At 32.7% G+C, this 19,495-nt stretch overlaps 1 protein-coding gene across 1 annotated transcript; it reads right to left on the reverse strand.

Annotated features, from left to right (window-relative positions):
• Positions 1–448: 448 nt before the first annotated feature.
• LOC127731609 (transmembrane protein 168-like) lies at positions 449–17,930 on the reverse strand. The gene is made up of 4 exons (XM_052240396.1): positions 17,806–17,930; positions 9,505–10,789; positions 7,934–8,208; positions 449–4,371 (listed from the first exon to the last, which is right to left on the reverse strand). Exons 2-4 carry the CDS (start codon positions 10,743–10,745, stop codon positions 3,824–3,826), a joined length of 2,064 nt encoding a protein of 687 aa, XP_052096356.1. The 5' UTR covers positions 10,746–10,789; positions 17,806–17,930; the 3' UTR covers positions 449–3,823.
• Positions 17,931–19,495: the final 1,565 nt, after the last annotated feature.

Below are 19,495 nucleotides of genomic sequence, written 5' to 3' on the forward strand. Positions count from 1 at the left end.
AAAATTACTCTGGATACTATCTTATGATCATAAACAAGCGTCTGTCCAAGTTTGGTAGAAATCCAGGATAGTTTAAGAAAGTTATTAAAATTCCAAAAACTTTAACCACAGAGTGAATATTTGTGGATGCCGCCAACCACAACGACGACGGAATGTAGGATCGCTATGTCTCGCTTTTGCGACAAAAGTCGCAGGCTCGACAAAAAGGATGACAAGGGCAACTGATCCAGAATTCAATTAAACTACAAAAGTTGGCAAGGTTCATTCAATCTTGTTAATTGATCCTGAACTCTTCTAAAATGGAAAGGATAAACAAGTGCATTGACCCCATCAACAGAACCAGGGTTAACTGAAAAGTAAGACAGAAGAAAGCAAAAACAAGGAAAAACAAGTCATTGATATTGTAAATGATCTATGTTTCCTTTGTTAACAAAAACTCTGTAAAGACTTTTTTTCCCGTTTAAAAAAACCTTTTATTAAAAATATCACAAAAAATACATTATTATATTTAACAATAATTTATTGTTATAGATTTTCAATAGAACTGATTTCCTCATTGGGAGGAAAATTATCTTTAAATCACTTTAAAAAAATGTGATTTTCCAAAATCAGCAACAATAATCTGTTGTATGTTGAAATTCTACATTAAGCAATTAAAGTCTCACAGTAGCCTATATCTCTCACCTGACAATCATCATGAATTTGACATCAGTAGGGGCAGATCCAGGGTTTGAGGAATGGGGACATATTTGTCCACAATGGTTACAACAGCAAGGGCAGCGAGGCCAATATTTTCTGGTGATCATCCAGAAACCTTTAATCTTTAATGTCAACATTTTCTATTCAATCATGGACACTTACTTTACAACAGTTAAATTGTAACTTTCACTTGACCTATACTTAACTGTTCATAACAATGCCAAAAAAGTATGAAATTATTTGTTCTAGTTATATTCTGGTTAACATCCAATAATCATCAATATCAGCATTTTTGTTCAATTAAGGGCTATAACTCTAACACATAAATGTTAAAACTTAGAACTTGACCTGTATTCACTGTATTCAATGGTTTATGGCACCTGAATTCAAAAGTATTTGGTCCCAAGGTACTTTTAAAATTATCATCCAAAACCAAGATATCAGGAGTCTACGATTTACCAAACAATATTTAGAAATTCATGAAGACTTCAATATTTAAATTTATCTAGTTTTCATTATTCCAAATTTCTTCTATATAATAAAATGGCTATCTGCTTTGTTCATATTAATAAATCATAAATATTGATAAAGATTTGACCCAATATTATATCACAAGATTGTCATATATCAATGGCTTATTCTTTAGACTTGTTCTTAAGGCCATCTACAACAAAACATCGCAGTTAACTTAAATAAAGCTTTAAATGGGTCAATGGTCTATGTTTGAGGGAATAAGGTTCACATCTTCTGAAAAGGAGTTGGAACAGATTAGTACATGTTATACACCATAAAAATATGAATCAGCCATACACCTATCATTAGCCAACAAGCTAATACTATGACTGATTTATGTCCATATTATAAAGATATGCATTTAACATAAATGTTCTGTCAATTGTATCTTTCTAGTCATACCTCATATGAAAAAATAAATGGGGAATGTGTCCATGGGACACAGATGATGCCCCCACTTGCATATCTTATAAAGTTATAAAGGGACATAATTGAAGAACGGTAAAAGTGACACTACCCAAATTTGTACTTGATCTGAGTTTTGTGGTAATAAGTATTGTGTATAAGTTTCATAACATTTGGTTGAGGCAAACTTAAGTTAGAGAACGGAAACGAAAAATTTAGCAATTTTTCCGTTTGTAAAGGGGCATAACTCTAGAACAGTAAAAGTGACACCACCAAAATTCAAACTTGAGCTGTGTTTTGTGGTAATAAGCATTGTGTATAAGTTTCATAAAATTTGGTTGAGACAAACTAAAGTTAGAGAAGGGAAACGAAAAATTGAGCCATTTGTAAAGGGACATAACTCTAGAACGGTTAAAGTGACGCCACCAAAATTCAAACTTGATCTGTGTTTTGTGGTAATAAGCATTGTGTATAAGCTTCATAACATTTGGTTGAGGCAAACTGAAGTTAGAGAACGAAAAATTCAGCAATATTTCCATTTGTAAAGGGCATAACTCTAGAACGATTTAAGTGACGCCACCTAAATTCAAATTTAATCTGTGTTTTGTGGTAATAAGCATTGTGTATAAGTTTCATAACATTTGGTTGAGGCAAACTTAAGTTAGAGAACGGAAACCAACTTTGGGACATACGTTGTACGTACGTACGTACGAACAGACAGACAAGGGTAAAACTTAATGCCCCCACCGCTACAGAGGTTTAAAGTTTAAAGATCTGTTCATCAGAACTGGTCATAATTGGTTTGCTAATATGAAAAATCTTGACTCGATAATTAAAACAAAGAAGAAGTGCATAGCATAAATAACTTACAAGTTCAGCAACATTTATTCTGCATTTAAATGGCTTTGATTTCTAACACCTATCTATATCTTAAACCTTATTATTGAAAAAAAACTTATTGAATACATACAATAAATGAGTTCAAATAATCTAAAAGAGCTATGTAATTTGGGTAACTTCACATTTTGTGCACAAAAATTAAGGTCTGGCATGAAATATGTTTCACAACACCTTTTGCTATTCTATGTATACTATGTGTATTTTATGTTGTATGTCACATAGTTGTTACGTCTTGGGAAATAAAGATCATTACTATTATATCACAATTCTATCATAGTAAAACTGTGCATAAAAATAACAGGGCTTGAAAAATCCTACCTGGTAAATCATAATTACCGATAAATCTTTTACTATCTACAAGTATCTATAAAATAGGCACAATAGAAATATGTATTTCAACATGATATTTTTGTTGTTGTTGATAATTTATTGTTTAACTAGTGTATATACTGTGTACAAGTTCACCAGGTGTTACAATTTTATAATTTAACCATTATTTACCATGAATAATTTGAAAATTAACAGTGGTGGATCCAGGGGGGGGTTCTGGGGGTTGAAACCCCCCCCTTTTTTTGACAATCAATGCTTTAGAATGGGGGCATATGGTTGGAACCCCCCTTTTAAAAATGGCTGGATCAGCCCCTGATTAACATATTTTAACCTTACATTTAGCCTTATCCTCTTCGGCATATTCTGCAAATAAGGACACCGGATTGGGACAAATGTCATCAAAATATCTTTTGGTGATTGTTATAAACTTTGAATCAGTGTTATGCATATGATTGAAGCATGCAGTCATATGGTTGTTATAAGCCAAATCAAAGACAGTGTGCCCAGTTTATCATATTATATTTTGAAGTTCACAAAAGTTTGACAAAATAATGATGATCTTGTACCGAAATTCGATACCAATTATAATTTGTACACAATATATATACTTATGCACCTCCTTACTTATAATGAACAGAGTATTTTGTACATCAACTTAAGAATTAATTAATTATGCAGTTCAAAATAATATTCTGTCTTCTTGCTGTTGTATTTTCAAAAACATGATTTGATGGTTTTAATTCAATTCTGTCTTTTTAACTTATAATTTGTCATTTTACATTTTCTTTCTGTTAAGGATAACAGCACACACTGAAGATTTGTAACAATTACATTTCCCCTTCGAATTTCTGAGCAAAATAAATTTTTGAAATTGACAAAGGAAATGCTGATAGAAAATTGTTGATTTTTGAGAAACATTAATAAAGCATTAGAAACCAAACACTCTGAATGACATTATGGCACATATAAATCACAGCTATGATCTAATTAATTTAAAGCCATGTCCAGTATCAATTTGCTTTGGAGGAAGCCATTTCATTCGCTTCCTTTTCAAACACCTTGTTAGACAGTGACAACAGAAGCAAAGGCTTCCTGTACCTCCAATATTCACAGCTTTTATCAAAGGCTTCATACATCTTGGGAAGCTACTATCCCAATGATTATATATTTCATCTACTGTTGGTAAATGGAATGTGAAATCTGTCCAACATTTAGAAACTTTATATACTGCTTTCACTGTTCTCTCTTTCGCTGACCATCCAGGGAAAATTTCTGCCTCAGCATTAAAATGTACATAATCTTGTGTAAAAGTTCCAACTTGAGCACAGTTACCAAATTCTATGTCCTTGGATTTCTGGAATGTACAAGTTTGTATTGCAACATATTCTCCCCAAACTCTCTGAACATCTTTTGCCCACATATAGGAATGTGTTGTATCTAGAATCAAGATTAATCTGGTACCACAACCTGAGTTTTTAGATGCCCACCATTCTAACAAAGTCTCTAGTTTCAAGCCACTATTATCTGTAACAAATTTATAATAAGATATGTTTTAAATCATAAACAATTTCCATATCTTAAGATGTTTTATGATAAGTGATTGCAAAAGCAATATTTTAATAAATGTATGCTATCAATTCAGTGATTACCACACTTTAAAAGTTCACACATTGAACAGAACCTCAACAAATCTACATTGTATACACTTGACAAAAATTCTAGTTGGAAATTTAAGATGATTATCATTTTTAAAAGTTGAACCTCCTAAAAAAATGTTTAATAGCCATAAGTGATATCCTTAAGTAAGACACTTGTACCCTTAAGTAATCTGATTATAATAAAGAAATTACAAATTTTAGGAAATCTCAATAAATCACAGGATAATCTATAATAAACTGTTGACACAGAGATATCTCTCACGTTTTGTAATTTTGATAGTATAATCATACAGGTAAATGTTGAAATTAAAATTTAGACATGTTAACTATGCAAATCATTCAAAGTCAATGCACCATGACTGGAGATGCAAAGCCAAATAACCTCAATGGAAATGAGAAATGCCAATGCTTATAAAACTGCATACCAAATACCATTGACTTATAATTATCATGAGTGGTTCCTTTTAAACTAACCTTAACACAAACTTTGACTTGTAAACTATGTAAAAGTTTCAAAGTCAATAAACCCTGAGAGGGTAGGGCCATATAATCTCTATTGAAATGAGACTTGCAAATGCCAATATATCTGCATACCATGCAAACTATCATTGACTTAACATTAGTGGTTCATCTTAAACTTAAACTAATCACAAACTTTAACATGTAAACTATCCAAAGCATTCAGTCAATAGACCATGACTGGGAGGGGTGTGTGACCTACCAATAAAGATTCCTCATAAACTACCTAATCACAAACTAATACATGTACATGTAAACTAAGCAAAAGTTTCAATGTCAATAGACCATTACTGAGGGGGCAGTGCCATATAATCTCCATGGAAATGACATGCGCCAATGCTTATACACCTTCACACCAAATATCACTGTCCTACCACTAGTGGTTCCCCATAAATTGACCTAATCACAAAATAAATATTGTTGATGACACCGCCGACACTGGAAACAGCACTTCTAAGTCTCACTTTTCTACTTTGAGATGTTAGGATTTAATTTAGATCTGTACCTATTTATTGTAATCATATTTTTTCTATAATATCAGGACTTTCATTAAAAACAATAAAAAAAAACAACATTTAAATATAATTAATTTTTCACATTTTCCCTTTTTCATGTTTAATTTCTGTATTTTACTTTGTCGTGTTCATCCATGGTAGTGATTTGTGTTTTTTTCTCTCTCTGTTTATTTTGCCAATTTTCTATTTAGTATTTCTGTATTTGTATTCTCTCCTGTGACTGTTGTGTTCTTTCAATGTCCACTTTGGCATGTTCTACTTAGTATTTCCGTATTTGCTATGCTCTTTGGTGACTTTTCTGTTGTGATCTTTCCATGTCTGTTTTGCCATGTTCTATTTAGTATTTCTGTATTTGGTGTGCTCTTCAGTGACTTTTCTGTTGTGTTCTTTTAATGGCTGTCTGTTTTGTCATGTTCTATCTAGTATTTCTGTATTTGCTATGCTCTTAAGTTACTGTTCTGTTGTGTTCTTTCCATGTCTGTTTTGCCATGTTTTGTATAGTATTTCTGTATTTGGTATTCTCTCCTGTGACTGTTGTGTTCTTTCAATGTCCACCTTGGAATGTTCTATTTAGTATTTCTGTATTTGTTATGCTCTTTGGTGACTTTTCTGTTGGGTTCTTTTAATGGCTGTCTGTTTTGTCATGTTCCATCTAATATTTCTGTATTTGCTATGCTCTTTCCATGTCTGTTTTGCCATGTTTTGTATAGTATTTCTGTATTTGGTGTGCTCTTCTTAAAGACTGTTCTGTTGTGTTCCTTTCATTGTGCATGTTTTGCCAGGTTCTATTTAGTATTTCTCCATTTTTTATGCTCTTCTGTGACTTTTCTGTTTTGTTCTTACAATGTTCTATTATTATTTCTACATTTGGTGTGTTCTTCTGTGACTATTCTTGTCATGTTTTATTTATTATTTTTGTATTTGTTATGGTCTTCTGTGACTTTTCAGTTCTGTTTTCTATCAATGCCTGTACTGCCATGTTCTATTTAGTATTTCTTTATTTTGTATGATCTTCTGTGACTGTTCCTTTGTGTTCCTTTCGTTGTCATTTTTTATCTAACTTCTGTATTTTCAAATCTTCTACTATACTTCTTCTTGCTGTGTTGCCATATTTTATTTAGTATTTCTGTAATTGGTATGCTCTTCTGTTACTATTCTGTTTACTTGTGTTCTTTTCACCATTTTTTGTTGTTGTGTTCTGTATTTGCTATAACTGTGACTGCTCTGTTGTGTTTCTTCAACTTTTTTTTGTCAAGTTCTATTAAATATTTCTGCTTATAGTATAGCATGGAATTCTGTTAAAGTTCTGTTGTGTTCTTTTGGATCTCTTTATGGTTTTACCTTTCACAGCTGTGTTGTTGAATCCTGTGTTTGTGTTTTTTAAAGTTGTTTTTGTTGTTGATTTGTGTGTCTGTGCTTTTTGAAGTTATTGTCGTTAATTTGTGTTTTTGAGTTTTTTAAAGTTATTTTTGTTGTTGATTACTATTCCAGTGTCAGACTATGTTGTTGATAGGTGGGGTTTTTAATGTGCAAGTATTGTCTTCTTCCAGTTTCCATGGTGGAAATGTCAATTGTTTTTGATTTGTGTAATCTCTATTTTGCCTTGTAAATTTCTTATTATTTTTGCATGTTACAAACTTCTTCTAATCTTTATTAAGGGCACATGATACAGTTTTGATCCCACAGTGAATTTTTGAAGAAAATGTGCATACCAGCTATTTTCACCTGGTCAATTCAAATATGTAATAAAAAAATACCTTCATGTGCTACATTTAGAGATAAATAGGGTAGAAATTTTAAATATTTAATGAAAGTTTTGGTTTCTTGGAACTTCTATCCTTTCAACAGACATACCTAACTTTTGTTTCAAAAGATAATCACAAGCAGACTTTTGTAAAAAAAAATTCAGAATATCGTCTACACATAAGTTTATTTTAATTTGAGTAACAAAATTTTGGAAATATTCAATTTTTTTCTCTCATGATTATAGAAACAAACAGGTTTTTTTTTGTTGTATATTTATATAATTATTCAATTTAAAAAAAAATCATCGGAGATTTTTTTCATTAAAATCGGTACACATAATCTTCATACATAATAAATCTGAATGTCATTTAAAAAAAAGGGGTCAATGTACTCGTTTTCAAGCTAATGATCAAAATCAGCCAATATGCATCTTTTACCGATATGTCACAGTTTGACGTCGCGAAAAACATCATTTTACGTTAGCAACGTCATTACTTCCCCTGTAACTGTATCGTATGCCCTTAAGTCAATCATCTTTAAGTATAACTTTCATTTGAAAAATATATTAGTTTTTCAATTACATGAATTATTTTCTATGCTTTTCAATGCGTACAACTTTTAATGAATTTGTGTGTATTTCAAACTTACCAGATAAAGCCCATTCACCATTTTCATATACATCTCCACTGAAATACAAGATATAAGAGTCATACTTTGGTCCATCTGACATTCTTCTGTCAAAGAAGGCCTTCAGTTTAGACTCTAAATAGTCAATTGCTAGCCCACTTGTTGAGTAATCACAGCCATAGTTGTCTATCATGTGATAGTTGAAGAAATAACTGACTTTGTTCAAAGTGGTTGTTGCCCTTGTCCCCATATCTTGCATTGCCTCTTGTGACATAATATTTACCCTAGATCCTCTCCTGAAATAAATAAAAATGGTAGAATAAAATATAGGTACATGACCTATGCATATTATTCGCCATATACGTGTGAATAGCTACAACAGTAATAATATCAACAGAAATAAATAATGTATTCATTCAACCAGCAAAACTTTGATTAAAAACACAAATCTATCATATCTGTGTATAAAATTACACTTGTGTATTGTTGAAGACTGAGGAATCATACAATGTATTCTAGATGTCTTTTGGTAATTTGTGCCATTGGGTTTCTATCATGTCCTTATGTTCACAGTCATCAACAATTGTTTTTTTTTTTATGATTTAGTAATTTGAAGTTTTGAACTTGTTTTCTACTCACTGCATGCCAAGCCAACTCCTTACAAGAGATGACCCAGGTCAAATGAAAACTGTCAAAGAGCATATTATGCTTATGTGCATGTTATAAATATTCACATACAAAACATTTTCTATGATCTTCTATTAATGTTCATGTAATATTATTTCCTATGAATGAAACTTAAGAACTGGAAAATAAAAATTGATAGACCCCCTCCTAAAAAATGTTCAGCACAATCATTCTAAGAACCATTCATATCAAATGTTGTTTAGCTATAATGTTTAGCTACTACATGTACTGTTAATCATAAGAAAAATATGATCTCATTTAATTAATTTCTTACAATCACCAGTGGCGGATCCAGAACTTTTCATAAGGGGGGGGGCCCGCTGACTGACCTAAGGGGGAGCCCCCCCCCCCCCCCACCCCCCCCCCACCCCCCCGGATTCGCCTATGATCACTAATGTCATACCAATCCAGTAAGGATCTCTGCCTAAAAGTGGCTCAATGCATCATCTAACATTTAAATTTGTATAGTTTAAATCTTGATGTTTTCAGCTTGGATGATTTGATTAAAGTTTAAGTCCAGAGACAAATATTACATGCATATCAGGATGAGAACAAGTTAATGTAGTATGAATATGAACCCTGCTTTGTACTAGACAGATATACTGAGCCAGATATTTAACATGCTAGTTACACAAAGCAAGAGTCTGCATGAAGACATAACATCATAAATTGGTATCCACAAAACTAAAAGAAGCCACAGTGTATGATAAATCATAACTGTAACCTTAAGTACTAAGAGATCCCTGTAATGTCATGAATGTTTTATAAAAATAATGTTGAAAGTTTTCTTCAATTTTTTCTTCAAATATATGCAAGTTTATAAAAGTTACATTCACATTTTTCTTGCATATATTTGTACATACACTTAGGCTTATAGAATATCACAACTACAGAAATTATCTTACTTATGACCAGTTACAGGAGCAATAACAGCATAGCCTGTTGCTGTGCCACCAAGATTATCGCCAAGGTACCAGAACAAACTAAGTGTCATACATTCTATTGGAAGTACCAGCAATATCATTCCTAAACTGTATGACTTTCTGGTTTCCCATCCTAATCCTCCAAGTAGAACTGTAGTCAACAAAGTTATACAGATGAGTCTTTGTGAAATCAAACTGAAATGGCGAACTCCTTTTGAAGCCATTATTCTGCTCATATTCTTACGCTCGTCAGTCAAGCTGTTATATGTAAGATTGCATTCAGTGATTTTGGACATCAGTTTCCAGCATGTTATAAAGTACGTCAAATGAAAACACAGCCAGATACAGGCAAAGACAACAGTTAAAGGTACAACAATGTACCACTCTTTGTGAGTGGCTGACAATTTGCCAATCACAGCACCAGTAGCAATGTTAAAGGCAAATACAACAAGAACGAAAATGTATCTTAAAAATTTGGAAAGATTAAAAAATCCTTGCCATCTTTGAAGTGTTGTTAAACCAGAAAAATATAAATCAATAAATGGTTCAAAGGAATGCCTTGCTGCAAAACAGGCTAGTCCATAAAAGTTTCCTGACAACCCAACCTCCTGAAAAATCACAAAAACAGAAACACACACCATTGCTATAAAACTCAGTAATCCTAGGAATGATTTTAGTCTAATAGACGCTAAATTTACATTAAATGCAAGCACCAAAAGTGAAAAAGATAAGGCATCTTTTCCAGTTACAAGTGTTGAGATCATTAATCCAATACTTTCTAGAATTTGTACTGTTGTAAACATCTTTGCTTCATGTTTGACTAAATGTAACATCCTCTCTAACAGATTCCAACACCATGTTAATACAGCACTTGTTACCAACAAAACATTTGTCACTTCTTGTGACATTACAAACTCTATCTCTTTTTGATCTGCAAATATTATTATGCCAAGTATACATCCTAGCCATATATGTAATAATGTTTGTCCAATAAGTTCAAAGTTAAAGTAATATCGCAAAGCACAGGAGACTGCAAAAATGAAAAATCCAAGTATGGCAAATCCTAGAATCACATTGTTCTGTGTAAACTGCCATTGTGTGTACAGTCCCAAACCTAATGCTACAACTAATACTACACTAGGCAAATATCCCAGGTAAGTCAGATTAGCTTTTGCTTTACGGTCAACCATGTCATCCTCTTTGGCAGCTTCTGTCTCCATCATGGAACTTTATTATATATGTATTGTTCTTGTTCTTGATTGAAAACCTACAAAATAATCATAATATTCTATATCAAAGTAGGAAATGGAGCAAAAATTATATACACAACAGTGTGGGGGAGGGGATCCCCTACCAGGTCCATTTCAACTATTCAAAGCTATGTCACATGTTACCAATTGCTTGAGGTGTTTCTGTATTTGTTGGTTACAAATACATAAGTGCATACACTGAAATGTCTCGCCTGCTTTACTGACCAATGATTTTATGTTGATAGTCCTAAATATAGTTTTACTACAAGTATTGCATAAACTTCACATGATCCAAGAAAATGAGGTCAAGTTCTGATAAACCAAGCCAGAAATACATGTACACCTTACAATCATTTCATACACCAAATATAGTTGACCTATTGCTTATAGTATATACATGTACAAGAAACAGACCATGGAAACTTTATAGTGACCAATGAACAATGAAGATGAGGTCAAGGTCAGATTAACCCTGCCAGTCAGACATGTACACCTTACAATCATTCCATGCTTTAAATATAGTTGACCTATTGTATATAGTATCTGAGAAACAAATTTAACCAGGAAAACTTAACATTGACCACTGAACCATGAAAATGAGGTCAAGGTCAGATGATAACTGCTAGACAGAACTGTCGGAGTGAGACGTATACACCTTACAATCATTCCATACACCAAATATAGTTGACCTATTGCTTATAGTTTAAGAAAAACAGACCAAAACATAAAAACTTAACATTTAGCAATAAACCGTAAAAATGAGGTCAAGGTTGAATAAAACCTGCCAGACCAGAGGCCGATTTAGTGGAACCCCCTCCCTTCCCCCTTTTTGGAAAAAATTTGGTTGATTATTTAGGGAATCACTGAAGCATGACTGGAGTGGGCCCCCTCTTTAGCAGTCAGTAGGCCCCTCTTATGAAAATTTCTGGATCCGCCACTGCAGACTTGTACATCTTGTAAAATATTTCCATACATCAACTACATGTATAGTTGACCTATTGCATACAGTATTAGAAAAACAGACCAAAACACAAAAACTTAAATTTAATCACTGAACTGTGAAAATGAGGTCAAGGTGAGATGACACCTGCCAGTTGGACATGTACATGTACACCTTACAATCATTCCATACATCAAATAAAGTTGACCTTTTGCTTATACGTGTGTAGTATCTGAGACATGACTTGACCACGAAAACTTAACCTTGTTCACTGATCCATGATGAAATAAGGTGGAGGTCAACTCCTGACCGTCAAGTGAAAACAGGCATGAGGACCTTGCAAGGTACGCACATATCAAATATAGTTATCCTATTACTCACAGTAAGAGAGAAATTAAGATTACAAAAAATTTTAACTTTTTTTTCAAGTAGTCACTTAACCATGAAAATGAGGTCAAGGACAATGGACATATAACAAAACATAAGGCATCTATATACAAAGTATGAAGCATCCAGGTCTTCTACCTTCTGAAATATTAAGCTTTTAAGAAGTCAGTTAAACATTATTTATTCTGTTTGTGTACGTAACAAAATGAGTAATGCTCATTTAACATAAGTTTTTATAGCAGTCAAAATTAATTAGTTCTCTGGGGAAACTCACCTCAGATCAATCAGCCTGGAAGATTTCTGTAAATTAATAGTTATTCGATGAGGACGCGGTGTGTCAGTGTAAGATCACCCCGATGGCCGGAGGCCAGAGGGTGATCTTACACTGACACACCAAATTCGAATGTGATAACTATTTCACATCCCAGCTGTTCTAGAATGTATAAAAAAAACATTTATGCTTCATCAAATCTAGTTTAGAACGCTACACAATCATTATAATATACTTTATATATTACTATATAGTATATGCCCTTTATGAGCCCCAGACACAATGTTTAAATATGTTAAATTAACAGTGAGTTTGTATCCCGTCTTCCTGGTGTAGGGGTATGAATCGTGGGTCTATATGCTAAAGGTCTTGAGTTCAAACCCAACATAGACACTGGATTTTTTTCTACATAAATTTTGATAGTTAATCTTTTCCATATAAATTTATGTAAGTTTTATTGTGGATTTGATATTCCCGCCAAAATGATACAGAACAAAGGTAAGCATGCAGAACAAAGAAACTCAAGCTAGGGTGATCTGGTAGAGGTGATCCAGCTCAGATCACTCCTGGTAGAACAAAGGAGCTCGGATGTAAGTACAAAGATCATTAATAAGCTGATTGTTAAATTTGTAGTTTTTAATTAAACTTTACTATAAAACAAGCTTTATATATAAAAAAGAAGATGTGGTACAACATAAGAACAAACTATAATAAACTGCTTCGCTGAGCGCAACTGGATACGCCCGCAAAGGTCCAACCCTGAACAGTTGGGACAAAAATGGACACAATATTCCAGCTTGATACAGGTCTGAATTTGGATTGTATTAAATATTTAACATATTATAGGTTTCTGAATAAATGTAGTCAAAGAACTTGAAATTGGTAATATGAATTGAGTTTATATTCAATTAAAGATTTCTTGCTGTTGTGCAATACACTGTGCTGTTGCCCAATACTAAGTAAATTTGTTGTCAGACTATAAACAATTAAAGTTCAATTAATTCTCAATGTCATATTAAAAATTTATGAAAATGTAAAGGGAGCTTAAATCAATAGATATAAATAATTCACTACAGTTTCATGAGAATTTCTGACAGCATTTTTGAGTTATTGTCCAAAAACTGGAAAATCCCCCCTTTTTTAATGAATAAAACCCCATAACTCAGAAATGTAAAATGTAAAATTTATAAAATTCTAAACGGAGCTTACATCAATAGATATAAACAATTCACCAAAGTTTCATAAGAACTGCTGAAAGCATTTTTGATTTTTTGTCTGAAAACTGAAAAATCCCCCTTTTTTTTATGAATAAAACCCTGTAACTCGGAAATGTAAAATCTGAAATATATAAAAATCAAAAGGGAGCTCTTGTCAATAGATATAAACAATTCACCACAATTTCTTGCAAGTTGGTGATAGCATTCTCGAGTTATTGTCCGAAAACTGGAAAATCCCCCTTTTTTTAATGAATAAAACCCCATAACTCAGAAACGTAAAATCTAAAATTTATAAAAAACGAAAGGGAGCTCACGTCAATAGATATAAACAATTCACTAAAGTTTTATGCAAATTGATTAAAGCGTTTTTGAATTAATGTCCGACATGTTGACGACGGACAGACGGACAGACAGACGGACAACGGTATACCATAATACGTCCCGTAAACGGGCGTATAAAAATCAGTTGAAAAAGGCTTAACTCATCAGATGGATACAAATAGAAATACACCTTAAAAAAAACACAGAGTGGACGTGGCCGGGTACAAATGTACTTGTACATCCCAACAACAAAAAGACACTAAGTACCAATCTGAGAGTACTCGCAGTTATTGACAGCTAGTTCAAAGCCAATTACAACTAGTAAAAAAAATCTTGCATCTAAGACTAAATTATCAATCAGTACACATCCAACATCCAAATGATTTAGTGTATCATGTGTATAGACGTCATAAACAGTCGGAGAATAACATGACCTTGTGCAATGCCAAGATACAGGTATCGACAGATTGTAGATCCATGAAAGTGCATATGTATATAACAATAATATTTAGTTTGCTTTTAATTTACTGATAACAAAATCAATATTAATACCAATAAAAACAATATTCAAAGATCTAATTACAGTGTTGAATTGGTAACCTTTTAGAATAAGTTTATTTAAAGGATCGATAAGTTTACCAGGATCATTTCTAAATTTCCGGGCACGCTAAACAATATCTCCGTAAAAATGAGGATGTGCTATCCCGTTTGAAATAAGTTTTCTACAGGTACAACCAATCTCAAAACCAAATCTTTATATCTATGGAAGAATTTAGTAAAGGTTTTAAGTAATTTTTGGTAACGAAATTCCTGACTTAATAATTTACCAGTAATACATAGATTACGTTCATTAAAATCTAAAACGTCACAACAGACACGGGCATAGCGAACGAGTTGTGAAATATAAACACCGTAAGATGGTGCCAAAACATCACCATCCAAAAAAGGTAAATTAACAATAGGGAATGAAAAATCGTCCCTTTTGTCGTAAATTTTAGTGTGGAGTTTCCCGTGTAAAACTGAAATATCTAAATCTAAGCAAGGACAATTATTACCATTTACATTTGATTTATTTAAAGTAAGTTCCTTTGTTTACATTGAAAATGAAGTCATATATGAATTCCTAACAGTCATTCCAACATTGGATACATTTCTGTAATTCAGTTATTTTTTCACCAGAAATTATGCTGGGAATTTAATTTTTTTTGGCAATTTGTAAAAGACTTATTAATTGTTCAGCCCCAGTCGTGAAATCAATTACAATGTACATGTATGTAGGTTATCTAGTTGTTTTAAATGATAGTGATTTTTGGTTTCAAATGTCTTAATTTGTAAAATTGCAAATAAATGGTGGCCTTAGTTATATACTAATAAGATTCAAAATCATTTAACTGTAGTTTTATTTTAGGAAAAAAATCAGTATTTAAATAGTTATTTATATACAGACTTAGTTCTCTTTCACACTCAGGGTTCTCACTTAGGCGAGTCCATGAGTCCTAGACTCATGAAAATCTGTCTGGACTCACCATTTTCAAAACTGGTGAGTCCAAAGATGCATCAAGATTGAAATATTTTGTATAAACTGAACACACATATCATCATTTTAAAGCAAAAGTTTAAAAGAAATCTGAATTTCATTTCTCTATTAGCATGATTAGGTCATGGAGACTAAAATGATAAATTATATTGCAATAAAATATCTTCTTCTTACTGTTGGACTCACCATGGCCAAAAATGACGAGTCCCTGGACTCGCCTTCAAAAATCCTTAGTGAGAACCCTGATACTTGCCTCATATTATCCTTATTAATGGGTATTACATGTATTATACCCTGAAATGGGTATCAATTTAATTTACAGTTATAAAAAATTAAACTTTCGATATCAGGATATTTGTTGTCATGCCATGTAATTATGAATTACTTTTCTATTACTTTCAAATATTTGCTTGGACATTTAAATCATTTTTGGCTTTTCTGATGCAATCACACATCATGCACTTGTATATCGTAATTTTGTGTATGCAATATGTCAAATATGAATAATGATGTGAGGCAAACACAAATAACAGATGCCCTTGTATTATTTGTTGATGCCAGGTGACTTTATTCAGTTGTCATTGGTAGACAGCAAATACTTTTGACATTAAATGGAAAAGGTCAATTTAAAGAACCAAGTGGCAAGTAGGAACGTCTATCCCTAAAAATAATAAAGGAAATATAAAAAAGAAGATGTGGTATGATTGCCAATAAGACAACTCTTCACAAGAGACCAAATGACACAGAAATAACAACTATAGGTCACCATACTGCCTTCAACAATGAGCAAAGCCCATACCGCAAAGTCAGCTATAAAAGGCCCCGAAATGACAAATGTTTTGTAAAACAATTCAAATGAGAAAACTAACGGCCTAATTTATGTACAAAATAATGTACGAAAAACAAATATGTAACACAGCAACAAACAACAACCACTGAATTACAGGCTCCTGACTTGGGACAGGCACATACAGAATGTGGCATGGTTAAACATGTTAGAAAGCGCCCAACCCTCCCCCTAACCTGGGACAGTGGTGTAACAGTACAACATACATATAAGAATGAATTATAAAAATCAGTTGAAAAAGGCTTAACTCATCAGATGGATACAAATAGAAATACATCTAACAAAAACACAGAGTGGACGTGGCCGGGAAAGTCAAGTGAATTACATTTTAATTTAAAGCATCCTTGAAATTAGACAAAAAAAATTATACCTACAATTAGTAAATTGAGGGGGTTCCTATATTTGTACAATGTAGGTATAACATGTTAAACAGTGCACGTATAAAAGTTTGTCATTTATTTCTATTATGATACAAGGGTAGAAATGGCCTTTATTGTTCAGCATCCATTTTTCCTACAATTTCCTTAATTTTTTATCATCATTCGTCAAATCTCATTATCTAGCTTCCATTTAATAGCATCAAATGGAGTTAAATGTTAAATTGTTAATCGTTGACGTTATTCTAACAAATATTTTACTGTCATTCGTCAAGTTGGGTTCCCCATTCCTAACCTACATGTATGATAAGATCATAGTCGACCTTCCCATGGATAGAAACAAGTGCCTGTGCTCTGATATAATTTACAGATATAGCTATTTAAATTTAACATGTTTTTTTTTAAAGAAGTAAATAGTGGAATGTAATCAATTACACTTAAAAACAATTTTATTGTAATGTAATCAATTACACTTAAAAACAATTTTATTGTAATGTAATTAATTACTAAAATGGCATGTTATAATTTTCCCCAGGTCTGATGACAGCTATTATCATGAACTTAATAAATGTTTTTTAAGAATGAAAATTCTGAGGTGGATAGTGTTTGAACTGTAAACTTGTATCCAATATTTATGAGAAGTCAATTGATTTTAGATTTTAAGTACTACATTATTTGATGTGCATGTTATTTATATAAAATTAAGGCTCAACTGTACAGCAGTGGAAAGCTTTTAGAATTTTATGATAAAGAGGATAGTGTTTGAACAGTAAACGTTTATCAGTGGGCAGGAGTTATTCGTTGGCAGAATATATAGATTGTGAAAGGCTGGACAATTAGATTAAGTATTAAATATTTAATTTCGTTTATATGGTGATGGATTAGTCTGCATGCTGTAATTAAGTTAGTGTTTTATTAACTTTAAGTTTATGAAAATAAACTGTAAGCCAATTTAAGAGTGCTCCGTGTGTAAAGGTTAGGGTGCAAATAAGCACGCTTTAGAAGCGAAGCTTCTGGTAGAGGAGGAAGATAAAGACTAGGTAACATGTAACAGTCTTAGCCCTAACAGGATCTACCCACTTTCAGAACCATAGAGGCTTTAAAACTAAACTAGGGTAGTCCACCCGTATACATACATGCTGAATTCATTTCAATATACATTCGTTTTCCATTCAGTTCAGCTACTAAGTGTCATTTGTTTGCATAAGTAACCCCGTTGCTTGCTATCACCATGCCGGAAGTGTCATTTGACAAATAAAATACATGCTATTCGGGAACACTCCGAATTTCCGTAAATTAAAAAGATGATTTTTCAGTGTTGCAAGCAAAGTTCTGTAGCGGAGTATTCAGTGGCGGATTTACCGGGGGGGCACAGGGGGCACGTGCCCCCCCAGTCGAGGTCACCAAAAACATTTTCTCACATAGTTTTATTGCTACTGTATCTGCTTATCTAGATATCTAGATAGAAAATCAAGACACAGCTTGATTTTACTTCCTAAACTGGTCATTAATTAACCCCAGCTTCAACATGCGTGATTTATGACAAGTTATCGATGGGTGTGTAAATATTGACACCTTTGTGTAATGTCTATAATATCCAAAAGCATTTATGTAAACTACATGTACATGTACATGCTGGTTGGAATTAATACGAATATATTAACAGGATCAATATCGATTAACAAGTGAAATCTTCTTATCAGGAAAGAAATTACCAACTAAAATCGGTCTTAAAAGAATATGTAAAAATAGATGTTTAGTGTCAAGAAGGTTAGTATCGATATGAGATATACGTCTTTATTACCAAACACTCACATTGTATACGGTTTCTGGGGAATGTGTCTTTCTCAGGACAGTCTTTTTCGAACTTTATTAAACAACTGTTACAAACAATTTTTTCAATGCATACAGCATTTTTATTTAAACTCAAATGTCGTGTTTCTTTTCCTCATATTTTTTATGGAAACAATCGATTTGTCTTTAAAAAAACATCCCGTTCCACAAAACATGAATGGTCTGTGCCTGATATATAATCATCAATAAAATGATATTGTATTTTTGAAAACCTACTTATAGTACAGTAATATTTGTATATTTTTTCTTGTTTCAATTACCGTGTATGAGGGTATGAATAGGTTACCGTGAATAAGGGTATGTATAGGTTACCGTGAATGAGGGTATGAATGGTTTACCGTGAATGAGGGTATGAATGGGGTTTACAGATTAGAGAATACTAGTAATGGTCAAAAAGTAAAGACTAGAAAAAAAAATGGGCCCAAAAAATATAGAAAACAGATTAAGGGTGTTGAACTATAAAGAATAGAGGACATTATGCAGCAAATAAAAGAGTAGAAAGAAATGGACCCAAAATTAATTAAAAGATATAGAAATGAAGACCTGAACCCCCCCCCCCCCCCCACACACACACACACACGACCACCATCATCCCCAATACATGACACCACCACCATATATACATCTCTAAACAAATCTTTAAATTTGGTTTCATGGTGCCCCCCCAGACATCGAGGTTCTGGATCCGCCCCTGAGTATTGTATATTTACTGACTTGGGTCAAGTCTAGAAGGGTTGTGTTTAAAACAAAGAAAATTCCGTATTTTTGAGATTTACAAGTAATATCACCGTATTAAATATATTTGTGCGAAATACCACTTTTGGAATTCAGCTTCAAATCCTTGCACAGAGTAATAAATATTACTGACCAAAAAGTTTTGATCAAATTATGATATCAAATTCTGTTGTACTAAAATATTTGAGTTTTCGTTCGTGAAATTGTAGGAGTCGATTCAAACACGAAAATAGAACT

This window comes from Mytilus californianus, unplaced genomic scaffold (genome assembly GCF_021869535.1).
Source record: "Mytilus californianus isolate M0D057914Y unplaced genomic scaffold, xbMytCali1.0.p SCAF_1, whole genome shotgun sequence".
Taxonomy (NCBI): domain Eukaryota; kingdom Metazoa; phylum Mollusca; class Bivalvia; order Mytilida; family Mytilidae; genus Mytilus; species Mytilus californianus.